We start from the raw sequence: 16,663 nt of genomic DNA, 5'->3' as shown, positions 1-16,663 counted from the left end.
ACCTTGCACCTAGCCAGAAACGCTATAAATGGCTACGCGTAATGTCAGGGAATTCGCTGACCAGACTGGTAATCAACCAATCAAACACTTATACAGAAAAAAAAAAGCTAACCAAATATGGCAGTTAGCCCACTGTAATGCAGCCAGTCCATGCCGAAAACGCAGCAAGCCGACAATGCAGCCAGCTTCTTAATCATTACCTATTGAGGCAATGAAGTTGCAACCTCACGAATGGGAAAATCGGCTAGCCTTGCCTTCACATGCATCTCGATCAAAACGAAATTTTTCAACGTCTTATCATAAAATACAAGGAAGACTTACCACAGATATTCCAGTCCAGGATGCCATTCCGAGAAGTTCACACAACTATAAACTTGACTACGGAAAAAGAAGATTTGGTTTAAAATAAGAAATTCTATGGGATATTCTAAAGTAAAAGTGTCTGCGTTATTAATATTAATTTTAAAAATATTTATCCTAATAGTTAGCATCAATCTACATTCATGTTATTATGATTAAATCTAGTGAGGCATGAAGACAAGGGTTTCAAACTGAATTTTTGGTTAAATAATGATTAATGAAGGTGCGTAGACATAGATATCACTCTTTCAAGGCATAATGCTCTATGAGATTAACGAGTACACATTCTAGGACTTAAGTGTTTTGTTCAATTGTTCATGCACAAAAGAATCATGTATTAAAATGGTTAATACAGTCTTTGTTTATCCCAGTCGTAATCAATCACACGCAAAGAGTGCTAACGCGCCATTTCTTCATTTTTTTGGCTGTGTCAATCCAATAATTATTTTCAAGGTCTGGCCCCAATAAAGATACGTTTGCCTTCAGGCTGGTCAGTCTCCAAACAGACAAATCAGCATGATTTTTTTTTGTTACACATCATGAATGCAAGTTCGGAATTTATCAAAACTTGAGAAAATAATCCTTTGAAGATTTTTTTTTTTTTTAAGATTTTTTTCGAGCAACATTTTCAAAAGAGTGCAGAATACTTGGAATAACTACGCGTTAATAACTGTAATATGCAGTGCCGATTAGCTTTCAATTGCCCGGAAGACAATCGACCTCCCTGAAAAAGACACGGAGTTTTAACTCATACATTTATTAGTACAATTACCAATGTATTTAATTGTTTTAATTATTTTACTAATTTAATGTGTTAATTGTTTGTCTGAAAATCCCACGAGTGAGTCAGGGAATACCTATTTGGAGAAAATAAAAGGCATATTATGTTAAGGACCTTGCATGGCTGTTGGACGAAAAGATGCGAGACTCCTTCAGTAAAAAAATTCCGTCAATATGTTCTAGACAATTTATCATACCAAAATTCCAGTATTTTTGTGTTTTTATATATATGCGTTTCTATTTTTGTACGTTGCAGATCCTTCTTAACCTAATTACATGTTATATCAATTGGCAGCAGCCTTCAACAGACTGCTCTCCCCTCAGATGGGTTCTTGTGAAAATGTTAAAATGTCAACTTTGAAGGTAAAAGGTTTGAGTAACTTTAAGAAACGACTTTCAATATTTGCATGGTGTAGAAAACAAAATGCACTGATGATTTTTCTTTAAGATACGCATTCCACACGCGATAAAGAGAAACAATGAAAGGCTGAATGGGGCGCTCTTTTAGAGCTCGCTCACGGGAGCAGTAATGTAAGAGGTGTCGCGATGCTATTACGAAATGGCTTTGATTGTAAAATAGAACAAAAATACGTGGATCCCGCTGGTAAATATGTTGGTGTCCAAGCACAAATTAGCGAAGAAAACTGTTATATTCAACGTTTACTCCTTGCAGTCCTGAAAAAAGACGACATTGCTGATGAAAATGGGATAATGATTAAAGGGGACTCTAAGTGTCTTATGAATCCGATATTGAAAAAACAAGTTGGGATAATAACGACCAGAAAGAATCGTTGAATCGGAGGAATTTTAATGACATTTAATTTGCATGATATTTGGAGGGTTTAAAACCCAAACAAAAAAGCTGTACTGAAATTAAGGAGGTTGAAGAGACTGTCAAGGATCGGGATTCTGGAGAATGAACACATTGCTTTTGTAAGATGAAAAGTTTAGTCAACAAATGAAAACATATCTGGAGGTATAGAAAAAAGAAGGGAAATAATTCTCAGATATGGAGGTTGGGATTGGATTTAATATAGTATCCGTCTTTTTTCGATGCAATACTCAAAAGAGCTAGCCAAAATTAAGAGAGAAACAGGAAAGACTGCAGAAGAAACTTCAAGCTGCACAAATACGATACCAGTAGAACTCTTGCGAAGAATTTGAAAAGAATACCAGATAGCGTGGACGATTCCGTGTTAATACGATGCAGCCTGATATGTTGGAACACTTTCTTGGTCAAGGTTAGCATTGCAAAATTATCTGAGGACGTACAACTATTGAAGGATATGCTGAAGCACTGGATACTTTTGATAAAGGAAAGAGTCCTGGGAATGACGGTATACCTGCTGAGTTTATAACACTTTTTGGAATTCTGTAGGTGAGCTCATGACGGATGCTTTTAAATAACAGGTATATTCAAATTTCTAAAAATTGCCTTCGTCATTCATAATTCGTGACAACGAATTATCTTTAAAACACGCGTGAAGTTTATCTTAGGCCCATGCTAATTATTCTAATCCAATTTGCAAATTTCATATGCGCGTGAAAGACACCTGAAACGCATTTGAAAAACTTGTGTAAAATGTCACCCTTTTCATTCAGTGTCCAAGTGCGTTTCAATTAGTTCTGGTAACCTTCAGGCGACCTTCATTTGTGCATCACACATGCGCTTTAGGACATTGACGGCGATTAGTAATGAAACAGAATATTTTACACAGGATGTCTTTAGAGAGCCAAAGTAAACTCTGAGTACATGGATAGAGCGCAATAAAAGCCCACTCACTCTGATACCCTCTCTGCGATTGAAGTGGTTGTATAGAGACACAGTTAAAGCTTGAAAACACGCTCTGTATTGGCTGGCAGTTGGATTTTTTCCAGTGACGTAAAAAAACCTGGGCGAGCAAGACTGATAATTGCGATTTTTTTGGTAAAAATGTTAAGATCATTTTATTTTCGCATAACCCTTCCAATAGTTATAAATTAACTTAACAATGTCTTGTTCCTATTCTTAGCTGGTTTCATGTGGCTTACGTAACAATCTGTACAATCTGCAACATTAGGAGCTCAGCCCTAACCCTAACCCTTCCCTTCTGTTTTCCAAAGAGGGAGAATGACAATTTTTGTTTAATTTACGTAAATCAAGTGTCAACTCAGTCGGCACAATACAACATCTTAAGTTCAACGTACACTCATCAATCTTTTGAAGAAATTAAACTTTGTTCGGCTGATTTTGAACAACCGCTGTTTTAAGCACAGTCGTAAATATCTGATTTAACCAGGCTATTGATGGTCAAAATTGTTATTTCTTTTTATGATAGAAATTTCTGGCAGTGATCATGGCTTGTGCCTAAAGATACCAAACAGGAAAAAATGCAAAATAGTCAAAAGAAATACACTGTGATATTCATGAGCGGAAGCCCTGAGAAACTTTGAAAACATTTATTCCTCCAGGCGGGGGGTGTCCAAACTCCATATACATCTAAAATTCTCATGTGCCACTATTCACTTACTTGTTCCTAGCGCATTAAAATAACAATTATTTCACGGGGAGTTGAATTTGAATGCCATCGGAATCTTCAACTCCGGGATCCATGAGGGAGTACACCGGTCAATGATTTGATGAAGCTATAAGACATAGTATCATCGTAAAAAAATTTAACTTAAACATTTGGATGTGGTCCTTTAAAATGTGTCCTACCCTTCTCCATCTCTGACTATTCTCTTTCAATTTTAGATTTTCATTTTCCTGTTTGGTGTTGTTATAACCGAAATCTGCTTTTTAAAGGTCCCATAAATTTTAATGACGAAGTTCAGTATAGCGCATAAAACAAGTCAAGATTTTTGAGACGTACGTTGATCCTTTTCCTACATACAACCTTCGGAATTTATAAAATTAGCTAACACCATGGAATAGCAGTTGTTGGTTTTTAAATGTTCATGTAATGCATTATTATTGCTGGCGATTTTTGCGTAATAAATTTGAAATAATTGATGCAGAGGACATTTAAAGATATCTTAGTAAATGATTTGAACATTCTTTGAAGTTCAAGCAAATAACTGACGCTAGAGCTCATATGAAACTCTGTCACTTACCTTCCTTGATGTCGAGCAACAAGTTCAGTAACAAGGCAATGAATGATTGAATGGTGGTTGCGAATTCTTTTTAAAGATACCCTCTTACTCTTGATGTGATTTGATTGGCTGAGGATTTAGAAAGAATTTCATTGTTAAATAACAGCTATTATCATAGCTACTGCTTCTATACGCACTGTGATTGTTCAGCAAGCCGGAAAATCTAAACCTGCCCTTAAAATCTAAGCCTGCCTCTATCGCCAGGCTTTCAATTGAGTTATTGCCAATTTCTTCTATAAATATGACAATTTTGCTTTACCTAAAAATGTGTTTTAAAAACTCGATTGCAACTAAAAAACGTTTTTAAATTGACTCTTTTTGCTTTTCATGTGTGGGTCAGTCACTTAAAACCTTCCGGTTTCTGTTTGACAAGACTCGACAGATTCATGTAAGATATGATATCTTAAAACCCTGCTCTTCTCGGTCGTTACTTTTCTTCCGGTAATTTATTACCCGTAACACTCTTACTTGCTCATAAATCGAAGGGAAAAACACTCGTTCCGTATAACTCTTAGTGCGGACTGCGACCTTGATTTGAAAGAGGTGTTTATAGAATAAGTGGTTAACCGCACGGCTAATTACTGGTGAAAACGAATCGTCGTCTGAATGAACTCTTCTCTCAAAATTTTCCAGTCTTTTAATTAGATAAAAACAACAGACCTGATACTTACGACGGGAAGGGACTTAAATATCGATCATGAGGGGAAAGGGAGCTGTGGGTGGGTGAACCTTTGCTTTAAAGGAAATGGAAGCTGGACGGCTTCGTGGCATAAATTTTGGAGATAAATTTTGCGGTCAGAACGAAACGCCAACAACCTTTAAAAGTTCATTTATTGCTGCATAATACATTTGTCCAAAGCCAATTCATTTTTCTCACAGTCATCCAGCTGGAATCTTCACGTCGATTGTGATTGTTGTCTACTTGGAGAGTCCTTGATGCAGGTTATAAGTTTAATACCCGCTCTCCTAAACTCTGGTATTCTGATGGTATACAAGATTGGATTCACAAACGAGTTGGCAAAGAACAGCAACTCACAAATGCATCTTAAGCGCAATAGGGCTTCGTCAGATAATATGCGAGTCATTTGTTCCTCCAAGAAAGTGAAAAATACATACGGAGTCCACACGCAGAGAGAGACTAATGTGACAATGAAGAGTGTTATGGTAAGTTTTCGTTCTTTTCTGGCTTGTCCGCGGTGTTCATGACGAGGTTGCTCACCACATCGAATTGTTGCAAAGATTCCGCAGTAGCTACAACACAGAATCAAAAGCAAACAGAAGACACCTGACGCCGCGAAGAACCAAATTTTTGTTCCTAATAGGTCATAATACATGAAAAAAATTGTAAACAAAGTAAAGATAAGCGACGCGACCCAAATGCTTGCGCCCCAAATTTTATAAAACAATCCAGACATGGACCTATGCCCTATTGGATTTCTCGTAGCGTGCAGTCTCTCTACGGATATTGAGGCCAAAAATCCGAGCGAGCTACCACAAAACAGCAAGTTCACTCCATATGCAGAAATTAACCCAATAGGATTTATTTTCACATTCCAAAGGTCATACGTATTTCCACGAAGGAGGACAGATGCTGGTATCACAAGTGCGCCAACACCTACATCAGCTGCTGAAAGGTTGATGAGTAGATAGGTACTATGCTTACGGACTCGGCGGTCAGTACTGAAAATGATAATAGCGAACATGTTAAGGGCGATGACAATAGCTGCCTCAACGAAGAACAGCGTGCACCACGCATAACCTTCCTCCTTGTTGACGTGGAAGGACTTTTGTTGTAATGTATAAAACGTCGCCATTTCTGCTTTTGCCTAAATGAAAGACGAAAAGGACACGATGACATCTTTAAGATCAGAAAACGCTATTGAAATAAAATAATGGAACAGGTATACAAAGGTTGTAAACTTATACACGGATCGAGTGCATTAAAGGAGGGAATTTAAACCAGTAACTTTGTTGTTTCCTGTGATTTATAAAAGAAGAGACAGAGAAAATGCCTTTATTCATATTAAGTGTGTTTGTAAAATGTGTCGAGCAATTAATCATATTTTGACATGTACGATCGTCAGAGTTACTCTACCAAAGACCACTCTCGGACTGGGTGTTAATAGATTTGTCGTTAGTGATTCTCTTCCCGGCTTTCTCTTGTCAAATAATTCGAAACTGTTTTATTTTTCCCATTCGAAGGATCAATGATAATACATGCTAAATATTGCAAACGAGTGCGCAACATGTACGCGCGTATTCTAGATCCCAAGTGTTTTTAGGAGGCCTGAGTTGAATAAACGAAGATGCAAAATAAACAATGCAAATAACGACCGATAGTTGTTTATTTCGTCATCTCTTTATAAGCCTATGGTAAGTTTTAATCCTTGGAAGAAACGATGCACACAACCCTTAAAATATTTCGAAATAAATAACTCAACTGTGCAGTGTCATTTACGTCTTGGATGTGTCGCTCTTAGATTTGCCACGTTTCGATTTCGTGTAACAAAGGATCGTAATTAGAAATGGTAACTATGTTTTTTGTTTTTCCGACTAACGTAAAGTCAATTTTTTTATTCTATTTATAATTGGATTACCATTACAAATAAAACGGAAAATTGTCGATTTCCAGTTTATTTTTTCATTTTTCTGGAGACTTGGCGCATACATCAGGAAATATTTCTAGCGGCAAATTTGTTTATGGTGTGATAAAATCGAAAGCTTCACTGGGTAGAAAGCAGACGTGTGGTAAACCTTTTTATTAAGAAAAACAAATAAACGAAAAAGACAGAAAGAAGTAGCCTCGGTCCTAAAAAAAAGGACCAAGGCACAGAGCAGGACGAAAATATCACAAAAATATATTTCAGGTGTAAAAAGGTTATAAGAACAGCCCAGAATCCTTCCTAATGAATCAGCGAAAAAATTAACCCCCTAAGGCCTACTGTTTGCCACGCACCGACGACGCGGAAAATTGATAAGCCTAAAGAGTTTGTTATTAAGCTACTCCGTTAAAAATTTTATGGTTTAATTTCTGATGTTTAACATGGGTTAGTCTCTGGTTACAAATACTTGTTTCAAAACGATTGCTACTTTGTATTGGTTACGAGATGACGTTTCTGTTTTTGTTTTTCCGTCTACGAAAGCGGAAAAAATAGAGCCAAAAAAAAAAAAACAAAAAAAAACAAAACAAAAAAAAATAAACGAAAGGCTTACCCCTGTGGCTAAAATGTTGTAAAGAATACAAAGGAATTTACTAGTAACACACTAAGTGGATTTTACATGAGGGAATGTTCTTATACTACCCATATCTCTAGCTATTCATAGAAATATTTTTCTTTAAGGTAGCATTTTTGAAGGATTCCCACGTTTAGCTGGATTAACCGATGACAATGAGTTCTAAAATAAAATTTTCAACATTGTGTTTTTAAAATCCTGCCCACGTCTGTGACGTACTTTTAAAGATAAAAAAGCTCCGTTCATTGAACTGTTGAAGCATACAAAATAAACTGCAGTTTTTTCCTGTTGCTCGGACCTTTCTACTCTCCCTCGACAGATACCGTGATTGTAATGCATGGAGGTTGTTATTATTTAGAAATGTTTTGATGGACCGTACTGCTTGAGCACTAAATTGGTGAGACACTCGCCACATTTGTAATGCTTGTGATGACTTATACTCTGCAAAGTCTTTCACGATTTTGGATTCTACCAACTAAAGTTTTCAAATTAAGGTAGAAAAGGCCATTATATAAGGGAAGAGTGTCTCATTTTAAACCAATAGCAAAAACAAACAGATTTATCTCTCTCTTTTTAATTCACTATTATGATTTTCTTATTAATATAACCGTAAGCTCCAAGTGCTTTCTAATTATTTTTCCGTATCCATTTATTTTGTTCTTTACATGTCATACCCCCTCGTTCGTGTTAATTGTTAACTTTTTTTCTTCGTTAGGTACACTTTTTTTGCACTTTTCACATACGGCACGTTATTTCGCAGTCCTTGTGTTTAAAGCAAGTTTCTCTCACGCGTAATCACTTTTTTAAGTTAGTTTCTTAAAGTCGCACTTGGCGCAGTTCTCTTTTTTAGAAGTCTTTAAGTGATTTGTTATTGCAGTTTTATCTTATTATCAGTTTTTCTCTTATCATCAGTGTAAGTATTTTTTCGTTTCGTTTCGTTTCGTTTGTAGTCATTTTTTGTTTGTAGTTTGTTTTTCTTAGTTAACTTTACTCTTATTTATGTTTTTTAGTTTCAACCTACTACTACTGCAGCTGTGTAAATAAAAAATGTTTCGAGTTGATTTGTTTATTTTTTCCGCTTTCGCCGGGGGAAAAAAACAAACATCGATCAAAGAGCAATCAATGTTGATAGCCTGACTATAGAGATTCAAATCAAACAATATTCAGCAGAGATGCTCAACATTTTTTCTCCGGGCTAGATAATTTTTCACTTTGTCAGTAATTGGTAAACAGTAAGCCTCTGGAGGCGTACTTTTTTTGCTGTTTAATTAACTTCTGTTATCAATTAATCTTAAGTAACCTATACCTATGAGGAAAAGTGACTTTTACCTCAAGTTTTACACTATGTCTTACTTATTTTGTGTTTTAAATTTTACTTTTTAGGAAAGTCCTGGGTTTCAATGATGAATTTTTTTTCCCTGAGAAGCCCATTCTATACACTTTAAAATGACATATTGTAGGTGTTATTCCTGTAAATATTTGTTGAGATATGAATTAAAAACTGAATGTGGACAAATTTGTGCGTTTTTTAACCAGCAGAAATAGGGTTAATGCGAAGGATTAGTGCCTCCCTTTTTGTCTCCTGTTAACGTCCTTAATGTATTTTGTGATATTTACGTCCCGCCCGGTGAATTTGTCCTTTTCACGCGGTTACTCGTTGGTGACAATATGTCTGTGTAAAAACTTCGTTAAGAAAATCAAATGCAGATAAGCGTTACCAACTGCACTTTCTTTCCCTTCCGCCAAAAGCGGAAAAAAAAGAAACAATAACAAATGAAAAAGTATTGAACAATGAACTTTGTTCAAAGACAGAAAACCATGAGTCATCTTGACTCCTGTGACTAGAGTGTTTGTAAATAATACCTAAGAACACAATAGCAACACATCGAGTGGATGTTTAATGAAGGAATGTTCTAATTCCTCTCCAAAATATCCATAGGAAAGATTGGAACGACAAGTATCTTTGAAGATCTACCCCATTTTGGCTGGATTTAGTGATGACTATGAGTTCTAATGTACTGTGAATTTTTAAAGAATAACTCAAAATATGGAAAGGCATGTCCGTTTTAATTGTCCTGGTGATCAGACTGAAGCTGTGTAAAAAAAGAACAAAAGCACAGAGCGGGACGAAAATGTCACGAAAAATTAGTATGTATTTAACTATGAGACCAAGAGAAGCCCAAATTTTTTTGCATGAAATCGTTGAAATAACTAAACCCCACAGGGTTACTGTTTGCCACTAACCAAAAATGCGGAAAATTTAGGGAAAGATAATTATTTCAGTACTCTGCTAGATCACTCAGTTTGGTTCCAATCAAATACGGTTTCAACATTGGTAAGTCTTTGTGACAATAATTTTGTTTGAAAACTTCGTCAAGGAAACGCAAGATGATTGGTGGCCTTGCAAATCACTGACATTTAAGTGCATATTGATTTTGTTGCTTTTGAACTGTTTTAGTCCTTTCCCCGGAAAGGACTAACAACGAAAGAAAAAAACAATCAAAAGAACTTAACAATGAATATTGTGCAGAGACCGTGAAAAAAATTAGTCAGGTTTACTCCTCTGGCCTAAGTGTTTGTAAAGATTACGAAAGAACACACTAGTGACACATAAGATTTATGTTTAATAAAGGAATTTTCTCACACTATTTCGAAATATCCAAAAATAAAGTGTTCCATCAAGGAAGATTCTCGAATGTGGCATTTCTGGCATGACTGACTGATGACTTTGAGTTCGTATGTGAATTTTTAATAGATTTTGTTTGAAGGTTCTCTAACCACATATATAACAGGTGCTAAAAAGGAAAAAATTCTTTATTGAAGCGTGCATAAAAAGGGAAAAAGAATGTCTCAATAAAACTGGATCTTTTTAAATCTAATCCCAGATATTTTTGGTTTCTTATGAAAAATGCTCGATTGAGGCCAAGCCTTCGAGGACATAATCATTTTGAATTGTGTTGAAGGGCGAAGGTGACTCCTGCAATTCGTTAACCTCACGCCACGTCTTCTCAGCTTATTTCTAACTGACTTTCCCTGGGTTTTAAAACTCGCTGTTTTCGCTGTTCTAGTGTTTTGCTTTGTAGACGTTAATTGATCTACATAGGTCTCCCTCTAAACCATCCATGACATCTCAGAGAACAGCTGAGAATCACTGGTGTCTTACACTTACTTTAGCACAGAAGGTGCATTTTCCGTCCGGTCTAATCCCTATTTTTAGTAGTTAGCTATTAGTCGCTAAAAAAAAGCAAAGACAATAAGGAAAAAAACTACCTTAGCACAGACTGCTCCTCTCCCACCTTAAGGAAGGCATAGATAAGAGCACAGCTCTATGGTGGAGAGGATGGCGCGAACTTTTTTATGCCAATCACATAGTTTAGTCAAACAAACCGTTGCAAGCCTGAATTACAGTTAGATTAAAGTAAATATACCCAAATCGAGAAGTCGAGTCAATTGAAAAACCTATTCATCTTTAAACGGTTAAGAATATATGAAAGTCATATGTTTGAACTGCGGATAAAGACGTGAGTGAAAGTGATCCTCGCAATGTGCACTACTGAGGCAGTAGTGAAAATAAGGCCTGAAAAAAATTCAGGCCAGTACGGGATTTGAACCTATGACCTCTGCGATACCGGTGCAGCGCTCTACCAACTGAGCTAACAAGCCAACTGGGAGCTGGCCATGATGTTGGTTCTAAATAAACCCGTGAAGTGATGAATAAACGGTTAAGAACATATCCATCTTTGTATGCAATTTTAATTCTGCCATCAAGCCAGTGAAGCAATACTTATCAAAAATCATAAATTTTGCCGGTTCTAAAGGTCTATTAAAAATGGTCTCATAGTTATGATCAATTCAAGATAAAAGTTTATGTCTTCCTTGCAGAGTAGAACGTGAGAAGATGCACATATTTCACTAAATTATTCATAACAAGTTCCTAAACATCTCTATGCTAATTGGGGACACAAACAAAGAGAGGACATTAAATAAGTTGTGAAAAAGTCAAAACAGGTATTTACGTTTAAAAGCACTTTGCTGCATTACTAGTCTGTGAGGCTGAAAAACGAAGATATCCTTGTCATCATAAGAAGAAAAAATATTTAGTAAAATCTCTTTATTTTAAATTGCGTTTTTTTTCGAGGTTCTGACAAAAATGCTTGTTTCTAAAGTAAGTAAATAAAAATTGTTTGCAGATCAGCTCAACAATTTTATATTCCACTGATTTCTACAAAGAAGAGTAAGAGGAGATCATGAGTGATCACAATTTTCTACATTATTAAAAATATGATAAAACAACACGAAGCAAAATTCCAAAACATTTTCTTAGGGCTGGGTTGGATTGCTTTCAATAATTTAAACGTTTTAGTCAATACTTATTATACAACTCACTAAAACACTTGAAATAAAATTGGATGCAGATCAATCATACAGCCTAGTTTTTTTTTAGCGATATGCATTTATATTTTCTTTTTGGTATGTTCTTGGTTCAATACTTCCAATTCTTTTAAACTTTACCTGGGCAAGAAAGATAACAGTTTACAGTTTGTAGGCATAATATCGACACAGTTTCAACGTGTTCAATTTCACTGGTAACGTGGACGTTGAAATATTATCTGCGCTTTTAGTACAAAGACAAAAATCCCAAGAACAATGGGATGGGTTGGGTTTTTCCGTTCCTTAACGCCCGTTGAATTCAATTTCTATAAGAGATAATGAGAAAAAAAGACAGGATTGATCTGTGGATTTCGTTAATCCGCGTGATTTTAAGCTTTAAGAAATGTTTTCTTCTTGAAGCTTTGCTAGGGCATTTCAAAGCTTGGCACGTCTAAAAAGCATTTTCCATCGATCATAAAAGAATTCAAACCTGTTTTTGGGCTTATCGTGAGTTATCTCGTATTCAGCATATACAGTCAGGATACTTGTTTGAATTACCATATTTTCCCGTTGTCTTGCAAAGAAAGCAACACAGCTAGTTTTTTTATTGTAGAAGGTTGCAGGTTTTTTTTTCGGTCTGAATCATTGCTCTCATGTTCAGTTACAGGATTATTCTTAAAGCCTGAAGTCTCAATATGCATCCCATTTGCCAAGTATCCTTGAACACCTGCCAATAAAACTGGATGCCGAACATAAATTATTTTTTTTTAAAACGCTGTAAAAAATTATGAACGACGAATACTGTTTGTCACAGTCTGTCATCGTACGGAAAGGGTCGACTTCTTGCATAAGTTTATCATATGAAGAAACGCTGAACGAAACTTAATGTCAAACCACTTAAAAGTATCATTTTGGTTTTTTTTTTTCTTTTATTTTTAATTTTTGTTCTTATTCTTTTTCTACAACTTATAATTTCAGCTTGGATTGATTATATTTGCCCAACCGTTCTTCTTACCTACTTCGTGAGTCAATGAACGCACAGTATCAAGAATTTTGAAGGCTCGCACTTCTTTTATATGTTCATTTTGGATGTAATGAAAACGTTCATTAAACACTTCTTAGTTGATACTTCAACTAGACATGACCCATAAAAAAAAGAAAAAAAATGCCTTGATCATGCAGTGTGCATTACAGTGAGTGTTTTGACTACATTTCAAAATACATCTTCCAACCAGCGTCAATATATTTTCCCCCATACAGCTTATATTTTCCATTTCTTGCCTAGAATATGTCGCAAATTTAAAACAAACATCAGATAAGTTTAACGCCTTACCGGTAAGCTTGAAAACAAATTTTCCAAAGAGACGCTACTCCGCGCTTTTTGAGGAAGAGGCTGATATATAGTTATCGAAAGTGAACTGTTACAAAAACGTTCGCAGACACCTGCTGCTGTTTTAATTCATTGAAAGAAAATCCCGAATTTAATTAAAATTGTATGAGTCTCTGTAGCATCAATATGCAAACCCGCTGAACTTTTAAAGGCTACGTAGGTTGTAGATTTTTTGCCTGTTTGAAATTTGTCCTGCTAAACCTAACAGATGTGCTAATGACTATGCAGAAATGCAATAAAGATAATGGTAACGGACAAAAGAGAAATACAGAGAAAGACGTTTAAACAACAGCCGGCAATTATGCACAATGAAAATTGCAAATGCTATCTTGCATTTGCTAAATCAGCATAGGATTATACCTTAAACTCTTTTAATTTACTCCTGCGCGAATATCGATTTCGTTTGAAAAAGTGTCTCACTTGTTGATCTTAAACTCTATGATCTAACTGATACCAAATTGATGTCTTTTAAAAATGATCTCGCCCAATACACAAAGTAGAGTTTCAAATCACTCTCATACATCTTTTATGCCTCTAAGGAGTGGCTAAGAAACTGTAAGACATGATATGCGATCTAACTACAAATATAGTAATGCTATTATGTTTTTGTGTTCTTTTCCGAGCTGTTTTTTTTTTTGTTCGTTTGTTTGTTTGAGATGGTTTTATTTTTTGATTGATAATTTATATCAGTTCATCATATTCCTTTTCAAGATCTCATATCCACGGAAAATACCTGTATGCCGCATATTTATTTCAACAACCCCGCGCTGACGTATCTTCGTTCAGTGGTGATTTTCAGAGTTGTCAACCTCGTCAAGTACGTGCTCTGTCAGACATCAATCATCTAATCGAACTTTACCGAATGTATTCTCCATTAGTGATAGTCTAAGTGTCGGACAGCTTTATATTTCATTCGAAGTGCTTGTAATTTGATTAATCTGTTCTCACTCACCCACCATTATAATGATTCATTTTCGATTTATTTCAAAACTTTCTGGAAGCATGTGTTAACTAAATTGTGAACTGGAAAGTAAGTCAAAGAATAAGCGTATACCTGTACTCATGCCATGCATTAGGCAACCAAAATAAATTCACAATGTCCACGAGCTATGCCCGAGTCCTGCTCACCAACCGAGGCAAAAGTTGTGGACAAAGTCTTCAAAGCCTACCGTACTCAAATATAGTTTTTAACCCTATTTGTCACTTTGACATCTTTTTTGTTAGATATGTTGAGTCGACTTGTATCACCTTTCTTGACCCCCAACTGGTATTTCTGTGAACTCTGGCATATTACAACGATTTTCTGACCGAGTCAATTCCGAGTTGTTAAAGTTAAGAAATGAAAAAAAAGAAAAAAAAAGACCCCTTGAGGACTACTGTATCTAATAAATTTCTAATAAGACCATATACATTGTATCTTATGAGGAGAATCCTTGTTTATAATCAAGACTTCAACGTGATATACTTAAAATGCTGAGTCAAGTACAAAAGCTGTTTATTATTACAATGTTTCATGTCAAATTTAAAATTTTAATACCTTGTATTAGCTTCTATAACTTCCTGTCAATTCGCACGCGCCGAGTAGGCGTAACTACTTATATACCAATATGCCAATTTAATTGGCTCTGTCGTCGCCTTTTCATCACAGATCACTAAAAAAATTGAAATTACATGTTTTAATTCCGAAATAGAGATAATGATAATTATAAAAATACACTTCTTTTCCGATAGCAATATTGTAACAAAAAACTTCTTTGATGAGGTATAAAAAATATTTTTAATCATTTACTGTGTTTATGTTTTTGTAAACGATAAATAAATGTAAGACATTAACTATTTTCAACTCGTAGCATGATATCAGCTGCCTAACTGTTGGATGAAAGGATCTTAGTTTATTTAAAGCTGTGAAAAACTCACTTTATATCTCCTAGTTGAATATTGATGAATTTCTTGAACACGTGAAACTTGGTTCCTTCCCTATTTTTGTCACCTTTTAATTTTTTTCTCTGTTTTCATATTTCGAATGCAAATTCATACAATTCTACCAAGCTATAGTAAGAGAATTGTAATTAGTTTCATCATCTTAAACATGAATAAAAGGGGTAAGTTTCTAAAGAAACTGTGGTGCTGCGTCAGTGGGAGAGAATAGCAGGTAATTTAGTGTTAACAACTGAGTTGAAAACGTAAATTGGCCACCGTAAACAGTAAAAAAGCTGACGTTTCGAGCGTTGGGCCCTTCATCAATCGCTCTGGCGAAGGACTAACGCTCGAAACGTCAGCCTTTTTACTCTTTATGGTGGCCAATTTACGTTTTCAACTCGGTTGTTAACACTAAATTACTTCAAACAGGAGTAAGCTTGACAGTTGTGGAACAGTTATAAGAGCATGCCAAGAGGGTTGTTAGAGGACTGTTGGGGCGCTTTTAGCAAGGGATAAAACCGGTTCATGAAGAAGCTTATTAAAGATCCGAGGCAACTAAAATCTGTTTGCTGACAAAGTCGCCACTGCATAATTAGTTATTAATGCCATTTTATTGTTACCATCGCAACAACCAAACTTGTCCGCGATATAATTAAGTATTCTGTACTCGGACATTTGTAGAAATCAACTGAACTGTGTGAGGTGCTACTCTACGTGGACCAGTATTTGAAAAAGTCAGAAGAAAGTTGAAAGAAAGACTTCTGTAATCGGCCCAAGCTAAAAAGAGCCTGAAAATAAATAACCAAAATAATGCGAGTATCCAAACAAAGCTGGAAATTTGGAAATAATGGATAAATAACACGAGTAAATACATCAAATATGAATATGGAAAAATAATAACAAAATATAGAACAAACCAAGATTTAAACGATCAATAGTAAAGCGTGCTACTGTAAAAAAAATCGAATGAACAAGTGATGTGCACCAGCATAAAGCTTACATTGGTATAATTTAGGGAACTATCGTAATTAATATTACCTGCAAGAATTCCATTCAAAACCAAATCCGTCGCCCAGATGAGCCAAATTCTAAATTTATCTAAAGAGTGTTTGGACAGAAAATTCCTTAACGGATAAAAGGCGCCATGAATACACAAAAATCCATACCTGCATAATGCTTTATAGGAGGTGTAACAGAGAGGAGAGAGGAGAAAGTTTAAATGAAATTTCGGCATAAAAGTACTCTTTCCTTCTTGTCTCTGACTTGAATGCTTCAGAAGAGTTTAATGATTATGACCTGAAATATTCTGTATTGAAACTGCGGCTGTTTCTATTGCCTCTATAGAGTATCAATGGTTTTTGATTGTGGATAGTTCAATGGCTGTGTAGCTGAGCCATTCAATACATATAACTTCGAAGCTCAAATTAACCTTGCTCCGCGCACAGTACAGTGTACATTGGTGCTATTGTTGATCTT

At 35.5% G+C, this 16,663-nt stretch overlaps 2 protein-coding genes across 2 annotated transcripts in view; both read right to left on the bottom strand.

The window, feature by feature from the left end:
• Positions 1-4,257, bottom strand: part of LOC131770562 (rho GTPase-activating protein gacV-like) — a 5,510-nt gene extending 1,253 nt beyond the window's left edge. The window contains exons 1-2 of the mRNA XM_066164687.1: positions 4,234-4,257; positions 322-378 (exon numbers count right to left, since the gene is read on the bottom strand). Of these exons, the coding sequence (XP_066020784.1) occupies positions 322-348 (27 nt within the window). The 5' untranslated portion in view covers positions 349-378; positions 4,234-4,257. The remainder of the gene's footprint in view (positions 1-321; positions 379-4,233) is intronic.
• A 911-nt stretch (positions 4,258-5,168) lies between these two features.
• Positions 5,169-16,470, bottom strand: LOC131770561 (adenosine receptor A3-like). Its single transcript, XM_059086282.1, has 2 exons — positions 16,354-16,470; positions 5,169-6,098 (listed from the first exon to the last, which is right to left on the bottom strand). The coding sequence occupies exons 1-2, from the start codon at positions 16,357-16,359 to the stop codon at positions 5,169-5,171; spliced, it is 936 nt and encodes a 311-aa protein (XP_058942265.1). The 5' UTR covers positions 16,360-16,470.
• Between the last annotated feature and the right edge of the window lie 193 nt (positions 16,471-16,663).

The sequence above is a fragment of the Pocillopora verrucosa genome, chromosome 3 (genome assembly GCF_036669915.1).
Source record: "Pocillopora verrucosa isolate sample1 chromosome 3, ASM3666991v2, whole genome shotgun sequence".
Taxonomy (NCBI): domain Eukaryota; kingdom Metazoa; phylum Cnidaria; class Anthozoa; order Scleractinia; family Pocilloporidae; genus Pocillopora; species Pocillopora verrucosa.
Note: the sequence above shows the minus strand (reverse complement) of the source record. Positions and strands in the feature narration are given on the sequence as shown.